This window comes from Tupaia chinensis, unplaced genomic scaffold (assembly GCF_000334495.1).
Source record: "Tupaia chinensis unplaced genomic scaffold, TupChi_1.0 Scaffold145916_1, whole genome shotgun sequence".
Classification (NCBI taxonomy): domain Eukaryota; kingdom Metazoa; phylum Chordata; class Mammalia; order Scandentia; family Tupaiidae; genus Tupaia; species Tupaia belangeri.
The window spans coordinates 2,105,950-2,116,151 of record NW_006205774.1 but is presented as its reverse complement, the minus strand read 5'-3'; the positions used below and the strand labels follow the sequence as shown (position 1 = coordinate 2,116,151).

Sequence of the window (10,202 nt, the reverse complement as noted above, 5' to 3'; positions counted from 1 at the left end):
AAATATAGATACCAGAGACAGTGTGGGAAGAGAGTGGGAGATGGCTGAGGGTAAGAGATAGGAGGGGAGCAAAACATACAGGAAACAAGAAATGGAAAATTATTTGTTGACAATAACATGTATGTTGATGTGCTTGACTGAGACAATATACAGTGTACTCTGGATGGAAAATCTCATTTTGTATGCTGTAATGATGTACAGTGAATGAACGTAAACAAATAAATGTAAATAAAAAAAGAGAAAAAAAGAAAAATGGTTGATAAAAAAAGAAAAGGCAGATGCTTCACAAAAGGAAGATATATGAATGGCCCATAAATATGAGTACTCCAGAAAGTTTGTGGAAAGTTAATTCTAGTATAAGTTCATTTTTGTGCAAATAATTATGAAATTAATGCATAGTTCTTTTATAATACACATTTTCTGTGAATCTCTTATACATTATAAAATGTATTAACCAAGAAAATGCATACTTAAGCCACCATCAGAGACCATCATATGCTTACCAGAAAATTCTCTGGAATTTAAGTTTTTTTTCCCCCAGACCCCAGGAATAGTTTATACCAACTGCTCAGCCTCTTCCATCTTTTGGTTACATAAAATTCACAATTTAAAAACAGTGGCACATGACCAGCTCCCTTCTACCAAAACTTTGACTTGTATATTCAAGTTGTTTATAAATTACCTGAAATTCTTAAACCTTTTTGTTGTTTTGTTTTGTTTTAAAGATTTTTTGCCGTAGGGTGCATGTGCTTACTGATGAGAGAAGAGAGAGAGAGGGATCATGAAAAATCATCCCATTCCCCACAGCTGGGAGGGGAAGGGGGATGGCCATGCCTTAATCCTTTCTTCTCCATTCTATTCTTAGGATTTTGGATACATGTACACACATGCTCAGCATGATTTTCAAGTCACTAGGTCCAGGACTCAAATCGTGGTTGGGAGTCATGTGGGAGTACAGTGCATTAGTCACCCCACTACCTGCTGGCCTGCAAACAGATTTGTTTTTTCTTTTTCTGGAGAGGTTTGTTACATAGGGTGCTTGCGCTTGTCAGAAAGACAGAGAGAGACAGAGAGACAGAAAGCGAGAAATCATCCCCCAGGGGGAATGACCATGCCACAATCCCTTCTCCATTCTCCTCTCAGGATCTTGGGCACGCCACGCACAGGCGCCTGGCATGAGTTTTAAGCCACTGGGTCTGGGACTCAACTATATGGGAGTCCGGCAACATAGCCATTATGCTAACTGCTGGTCCCCCAAACAGATTTTTTAAAAATATATATTCTGTCCAAATCTTCTAATTGTTTTCAGTGCGAAGTTTGGCTCAAAACTCCTAGTTCACTATTATGTGAAATAGAAAACTGACGTTTTAAATACTGGCTGTCTATTGGGCCAGGTGGTGGCATGGTGGTTCAGGTGACTGGATCCCACATGGGTGACTGTGTGGTTCAAGTCCCAGAACCAGTGGCTTGAAAAACACACTTGTGAGTGTGATGCATGCCCAAAATCCTGAGAGGTGAATGTAGAAGAGTTAAGGTGTGGCCATCACCCTGAGGAGTGCTTTCTTATTCTCTCTCTCTCTCTCTTTCACTGTCTTTCTCTGATGAGCACACACACACCCTATTCAAAACTTATAAAAAAAAAGAAAAAGAAAGAAAAGTTGTCTATAAATGCTAATTGATGAAGGAAAAATGTTGTAGAATTTAAGCTCTAGTTAATGTAAGTGATCTTCAGAAAGTGTGTGGAAAAATAGAATTAAAATACAAATTAATTTTTAGGTCAAAAACATTTTGAAACCCATTCACAGTGTTTTCAAAATACCCATTCTCAGTTAACCTTTGAGGATCCCTCGTATTGTGTACTAAGTAACCACAGACCCTAAGTCTCGCCAAGTAAAAGTCAAGGATCAAACTTTTCTTTGACCCTGGAGAAGATAGAGCAAGTTTAGCTTTCAGAGAGAAGACTATTTTCCTAATTTAAAATTACAGTGAAATCATGTACATTTAAATATTGAACATATGATACACAGAGAATTCACTATGGTTTTCTATTAAAGTATTACTATAGTATAGTAGCAGTAAGAGATAGAAATAGACATAATAAATCTATAAGCACAAAGGAAATAGAAGAGGAGAAAATGCTAACACAGTTTTTAGAAGTTGGAAAGCAAATGTGCACAGGGATATTAACTTAGAGACCTTAGAAATACAAACAAAAATAATTGGCTTAATACACCTATCAATCTAAGCTATAAAACACATCCATTTTAAAACCACATTTATGAATAATATTGACAAAATTAAATGTAGTCTTTAGATATTATAATTTAACTATGTCTTCCTAATATGTAAAAATAGAATCAGGTCCTATAGTCAAGGAAACCATTGAACAAGTCAATCTCACTTTTAAAATCAATACACGTCTATGGATGTTTAATTGCAAAAATAAAATAAGCTTAATATCAAACTTATCAGTCAACATGATAGCCTCCCAAGGTGGGTATCTGCTGGAAAGTTATAAGCTAGTTTAACCCACTTTTTTATAATGCTCATGTAATTTCACTTTTTATAGAAACAATTATGTGCCCACACATGTATTTAGTTAAAAGATCAGAGCAAAGGTTTATTATGCAAGATAAGGGTAGTTCTTTACATTGGCAATTTTTTTCTTCCAAGGATTTGAAAGTTTCCGTTATTTCACTGAATATTCTACCACACATTCTTGGTTGATTTGTACTTTCTCCAATATGAGATTGATATGAAAATACAAACATAAAATTTGTTATTACACTTTAGGAAGTATGTATTTTAACAGGCATTTCATCTGGAATTTCATTCATTTGCATTTTCTTTTTCCTTTATGAGACATAGAGAAGGAGAATGAGTGGGAGAAAAAGGGAGAGAAAATGAGGGGCATTATGAGAGTCTGTCAAGCATTATCCTAGTGCCCCAGTCCTCAGTTAGCGAGCATTTCCACGTACGTACAACTGAGATCATCATAATTCTCAATATTTTTCCTGTTCACTGTATTTTATATTTGATCTTAGACAAAAACCAAGAAGCAATGAATTTTACATGTAATACCTATTTAATAAACTTTAAGCGGAGAAGTGAAAAATATTACCTGCTTAAAGTTTCTGACACCAAATATAATAAAACAATACTTTTTCTTTTTTCTCCATAAGGGAAACAAATATAAAAACAACAAAATACAACTTTTCAAAATAAAAATTGCACTATAAAATAGTGGATCTGAATAGAAACTAGATTAGTTTAGCTAATAGCCAGTATCTTTGGGCTTTAGTCTTTGTGTTTTTGTTTTCATTGAAAAGCTATCAGAAGTTTGATTGGATCTTTAAGGCCTCTTCAATGTTAAATTCCAGTGACTGAGATTAATACTATATATAGCATTAGCTTTAATATACAGATTACTCTTCACTATGTGCTTATCAATTATACACTCCTAAATATTTTCCATTAGTTTCTCTTTAATGACATTTTCAGTAAGTATAATTTAAAAATATTCTTGTTAAATAACTAATAACTCAATAAACACTAATCCAAAATGTGAGTGTCATGAATTTTAAAGTTAAAGTCAAACAGCATTATTTGAGGTGTTAGGTAACAGAAGAGAGATACAAGTGTTCATGCCTAGTGAGTGAGATGGTGAAATAGGGATTTAAAGAAACAAAACATCTGTATTAATTTTTTTTGTTTTGTTTTGCTATAGGGTGTTTGCACTTGAGAGAGAGAGAGAGAGAGAGAGAGAGAGAGAGAGAGAAATTGCCTCTCAGGGTGATGACTACAGTCCCTCTTGGGATTTGGGATATGCACACACATGCACCCAGAGTATTTTCCAAGCTGCCAGTGTGAGAGCCAGTTAGTGGCATGGTTACACATGGCAGAGTGCATGGTTCAAGTCCAAGACCCAGAAGTCTGAAAAATACTCTGTGTGTGTGTGTGTGTGTGTGTGTGTGTGTGTGTGTGTGTATGCACAAAAGCCCTACAGGAGACTGGAGGAGAAGAGACTGTGGCATGGCCATCCCCCCTGGGGATTGATGTCTCCCCTTTCTTTCCCTGCTACCCTGCCTTGAGAGCACATGTGCCTTATAGGAAGCAAACGAACAAAGATGTGACAGAATAATTGACATCATGAATGATAAAGTCAGGGGAACCAGCAGTTAGTGTAATGGCTATGTCGCTGGACTCCTACATAGTTGACCCCGGTTCGTGTCCTGGACCTGGTGGCTTAAAACTCACGCCGGGCACGTGTGCGTGCCCACGATCCCAAGAGGAGAATGGAGGAGAAGGGATTGTGGTGTGACCATCCCCCCTGGGAGGTGATTTCTTGATTTCTGTCTCTATGTCTCTCTGTCTGGAGAGCGCACGCGCCCTATAGCAAAAACCTCTCAAAATAAAAAAAAAAGATTAAAAAGAAGATGAATGATAAAGTCAGTTGAAAGTTAAAGAAGGGAGGGCAAATAGCAGTAGAGAAATTCAAAAAGTGAAATGGTCAAAAGTACGTCAAGAATTTTTTACTTGTTTATTTCACTTACTTGACTAACATTTATGTGAACTAATGAGTGTGAAGGAACCTGTGTGAACAAATCCTAATTCATCTAATCCTCACGGCTATCCTATAATATGGACACTACTGTAAAGTAGAAATTTTATATTTAAGGAAACGGCATCATGAGAGGTCTTTAATATAATCTAAGGTCATTCAGATAACAAGTGGCAACCTATGGTTTGCTTTCTATCAGCGTAAATTGAGATTCCAGATTCCCAAATACTATGCTATGCTCTATGTAATTTGAAAGGAGGAAAACCAACTTGCTTTCTATCAGCGTAAATTGAGATTCCAGGTTCCCAAATACTATGCTATGCTCTATGCAATTTAAAAGGAGGAAAACCAACCAACCAACCAAACAAAACTAAACTAAACAAAATTAAACGCTATGCTCTATGTAATTTGAAAGGAGGAAAACCAACCAAACAAACAAACTAAACTAAACTAAACTAAACTAAACTAAAAAAGTAACGAAGTGAATATACACTGTGGTCCTGCATACTGACGGATTTTAAAGTCTTACAATAAAAGCAGATCTTACAAGTTACGAAGGTCGGGGTATTGCCACAGAAATGTGTGGCTAAAATAAAATGAAGGTGTAGACAGACAACTTGAGGGATGCAAAACGGCTAAGAGAGACCGAATGACTCGCTATATATTACTTCCGTGGGCTTGAGGTGACTTTGGGAAATCAGGCTTGCTACTATGTCCTCATACATTCACTGGTTTGGGTGGTAATTGATACCAAGAAAGAGGGAGAAAATGGAATCCTCTCACACCCCCTACACAGGTACACATGCATACACACACACAAAAGCATAAACTCTCCAAGCATACACGGGAGTAGGTTAATAAGCACCTTCTACTAGATAGAGCCTAACAGCAGGTAAGATCCTCAGAGAAGAATTAGGATTGGGCAAAGGAAATCAAGGTCAAAGAAATGGCTTGTAATTGGTGAAAAGTTCAGGAACTTTGGGTTGTTAGTTTCTATTCAGTGGTTTAAGTATCACAGAAAACATCATAGGATGCCTGTTAGAGAAAACAGACGGGAAGATCAAAAATAATGGGAAATACTAAATAGATTTATAAAATAGTGTTTTGGGAAAAATATTTTTTACGCACAGATAACAACGCAATTATTTTTTCTAGTAATCCATGTAAGAGAATCTAATCAATACTGACACAACTTATCAATTTCAAGAGCAAGCACCATCATTCCAGATTATGCGTGTGTTTGTGATTTCTCTGGACAGAAGGAACTACATATGCCAGTGCTTCCTGAAATGTGCTCATTGAACCAACAGCATCAGCATCCTGGAAATGTGTTAGAAATGTGAATTCTCAGGCCAGCCCCTGGCCTGGTAGGCAAAGGAGCTGGATCCCACAAGGCCAACTGTGAGGTCTGAGGGCCTGACTCAGCAGCTTGAAAAAACACACCGGGTGTGTTTTATAATCATCCCAAACGTGGCCCTGATAACACCTGCGCAAACTTTCCCTTTGGCTGTCACTTCAATAAAAACTCGCTTACCATTAATGTTTATTTTGGAGTGAGAGGGATTTCTGTAGGTCCTTGGGAATACAAAATAAATCTTGAAATGCAAATATTCCACATTTATGAATAATAAATGTATATTTAAAGAATTATGTTCATATGGTTTATTCATCACCTAAGCCTGTGTGACTTTTAAATAATCATAGTATGCTAAATTCTTCATTTGTAGGAAAAACGTTACCAACAAGTAACTATTCAATGTAGCTAAAAATGCCTCCTTCTGAGACATCACAATGTTTTACATCTGCTTTAGACATACAAAAGTGTGGACGTATTATCTTCACTATCATTTCGGTAGCAAGAATTTTCATTTATTTTAATGAGACCCAGTATAATCAAGTTAATCAGATTATTGAATATACTGTCAGCATTATTAAGAAAAAGCTTTGGGGATGGAATAAATTACTGAATGTTCAGGTTTAGAGTGAATGTTTGAAAACTATTTTCTCGCATTGTAATGAGCATGGCTTGCCACCAGAGAGAGCTCAATCCCTGTGTTTTATTACAGAGAGTGCTTGTTTACTTTCAGCTAGGTAGAAATTCTGTCTGCACATCTCTGAAGAAACAAAGCCAGTGTTTAATTATTTATGATTTCTAGAGTTGAAACATATTAGGTAGAAATTCTGTTTTTACATCTCTGAAGAAACAAAGCCAGTGTTCAATTATTTATGATTTCTAGAGTTAGTTGAAACATTTAAGTGAAACTTCCGATTTGGTATTTGAAAAATCACTTGTCCCCGCCAAAGTGTGCTTTAGAACTGAAGGTTTTCAGAGAGATTGCCAAGGGAGAAAGGTAAAGTGAAGGCCTCCTCTCCTACTAGAAATAAATGCTTTTACAAAACAACTTAAAGGATACTTTCCAATAACATCTTGTTAGCTCAGAGGAAGTGAACATGTTTTTAAAAAGTCATCTGACAGACAAAACATGCTCAGAAAATAATTGGTTATAAATGGAACTTAATAAATAAGAACCTGAAATGAAAAGATCTTAATAACATCTAATTATCTCATTAAGAGGAACATTTCATTGTTAAACAGGGTCACTTTCTTTAACAGAAATGTATACCACTGTAGTAGAAGCAATTGTAAGTTCATTAATATCCAGTCCCTTCTATTCCCCTCCATAGTAAATAAATAAAATAAAAAAACACATACACTCAAGTTTATCCTCAGGTCTTCCTCTTTCAAGGAGAGACAGGTAACAGACAATGTCCTTCAGATGGATCACTTCTGGGGAACAGGTATTTGCAGGGGAAGTACGGGGAGGGGTGATGGCACCTTTATTCATTCTCAGACCTGGAAAAAAAAATGATCATTGTATTTAAAAATATATATTCATAGTGCTCTCAAACATAATATGAAGAAAATAACATATAGAGAATATAGAAAGCTATAAATGTCTTAGGCATTGAATAACCAAATTCTCTATAACTCCAATATAGCACAGTTAAAAAATTCTATGACTATTATAAATAATAAAGAGATTTGGGGGATCCAGGAACTTAGGGCTACACTGCCTGCTACCAGAGGATGTTTGGGTGAAGATCCCACTGCTCAAGGTGAATTGGGGACACGTCTTTGAATGCATGAGGAACCACTTTCCTACTCCACCTCCTTCTGCTTTAAGTAACGACAGCTATAAATGAGTTGGGTATGCTACTACAAATTGGCCTTTTACAACAAGTTGAAGGGGAAATGTGAGTCTGTTACAATATTGCTTTATATATTAAGTAATCATTCATTCACAAAACATGTATTTATGTCAAACATTTGTCATTACTGTGAATAAGACATCCTTTTTTTTCATGAAGGAATTTACCTATAAGGGTAAAGAGAACTTCAACAAAAATCTGGATAAGCATGAATATTTAATTAGAGATAAGAACCTATGACTCGTTTGGTTTTTCCAATTCTTACTTTGTTTCTGAAACCCATCCACTCTGCCTGTTCCAAGTAGGGGTATAAGACTTGAATGTCTACTTAAAACTGCTGAGGATAGTGTATGACCTGTTGGGTGATTATCTGAACAGAAGTTAGTTCATAGTCAATTGTTAGTTCCATCTCACAGAGAAGGCTCTGAATTGAGATCCTATGTACCTGACATGGCCTGAAGGTAAACCTCAATTAATACTGAGGTACATTTGGCAATCAATATAAGAAGTATTTAGGTGAAGCAGCTAATGGGTCAAATAACTACTCTTGGGCTATTGAGAAAGTCATGATGTATTTTATTTTTCTATCTTTTTCTAAGCAAAAATGTGTCATGACTTCTCCAACAACCCAATAGTTTCCTATTCTACTGGAATGGAGGAAGTACTCCCAACTGAATAAAGTTCTACAAGCCTATATTTCCTCACCCTGGATCTTCCTGATGGCACCTTACTTGTCCTGATCTGTTTCCTTTGCTTCATGACTTCAAGTACCTCTTATCTCAGTCAGCTGTCTCAAGCTCCCAGGCATATAATTTGATAACTTGTGAAATACCACAATTAGTTCTATCACCAGCAGTATTGCCATTAATAAAAGATACAACTGAATGACTAATTAGTCACAGAGACCATGAATGGGGATTTATCACATACCATTTCACCTCTCGCATTTACCCTGTGAGGTAGATTGTATTATCCCCATTGTACAGATGAGAAACATTCGTATAGAGATGAATTCCCAGCGTTTCATAGCCAGAAAGAAAAGTCCATCCTGTTTAGTCTATTCTTTATTCAAAGTCAATGAAGAAAAAATAAGAGAAAGAATTTACCTCTTAACCTGGTGTGCATGTGTATATGCGTGTGCACACCTGGGCATGTGCACACATACACATTATTAGTGAGTTTTATAACTGCCCTATTTTTTATATATGTTAATCTACTCCTATTCTATGTTACACTATCCTACATTTTTTTCAAAGACCCTCAAATTTTAATTTACCTAAGTGACTAAGCGTCACAACCCTGAGTCTGAAAACTAGACTTACCTCTTGCCTTCATTTTTTTACTATATTACTTCAAATAGATCTCTATGTTTCCTATTAATTTAACTCCTGTTTATAAAGTGATCAAAAGACCTATATTATAAATGGATTTTCCTTTTTCAGACAAGTATCTCTGTATACAGTATCTAATACAAACTAATAGTTATTTTTATACACCAAAAAAGGCAAGGAGTTGAAGACAACCCTGAACTTTAAAAAAAAAATGCCCTGAGTATTTGCAGCTAGCCAACTACAGCTGAGCCAGCTACAGGAATAAGCTGTTCTCATTTATGATAAAAGACATTTTGGCGCTGACCCTTGACATGACCATAACTTCCAGACTTGCAGAGCACAGCACTTGAATTATGGTTGGATAAGCTCTGACCTAACTCCTGTCTGATGAGCTAATCTTCTCTTCTCAGCTTTCTCCCAGCGGTGCAGATTTAATCAGTCCAGTTTAACTTTTTTATACAAACACTCAGAACAAAACAAGAAAGAATAAAACATGTTGTAACATTTACTTGGAAGTCCAACATATAATACATTTCACTTAGAACATGGTATGAGAATTTGTTTCTATTAATAAAACCAAGGTGCATGGCATCTAATTATCAGCATTATACTGATTTTAAACTGAGTATAAGCAATTAAAGAACATGAAAGTGATAACCACCCAATTTCGTTTGCCTTTCTTGAATGTAATGAATATATTGAGCATGAGCATATGGATATCATCTATATTTCACCTAAATTTTTAAAGTTATATATTACTGTCCTAAATCTCGGGATCTTGGACACGCACGCACATGTGACCAGCATGAGTTTAATCTGCCTGGTCTGGGACTCAAAACATGATCAAATACATGGCAGTCCAGCGACATAGCCATTATGCCAACAGTTGCTTCCAGGCCTGGTGTCTTGAGCACAGCTCCTTAACGAAATGGTAACTGAAATCCTGTACTACCCTTTAGCATCAATAACCTTTGATGACGAGGCTCACAATTTGATTTCCCCTTAACAAAGGCCATTTTCACCCACCTATCATTGGTGATATCCTCTATTTGGAATGGAAAGTGAACATGAAGCTAGGCAAAAAAAAAAAACCTGTTCTG

The 10,202-nt window shown here is 36.1% G+C and overlaps 1 protein-coding gene across 1 annotated transcript in view; it reads right to left on the bottom strand.

Moving 5' to 3' along the window:
* DGKB (diacylglycerol kinase beta) overlaps positions 1-10,202 on the bottom strand; it is an 881,803-nt gene that overhangs the window by 656,760 nt on the left and 214,841 nt on the right. Inside the window, exon 6 of the mRNA XM_006168687.3 lies at positions 7,275-7,415. Coding sequence (XP_006168749.1) covers positions 7,275-7,415 — 141 coding nt within the window. The remainder of the gene's footprint in view (positions 1-7,274; positions 7,416-10,202) is intronic.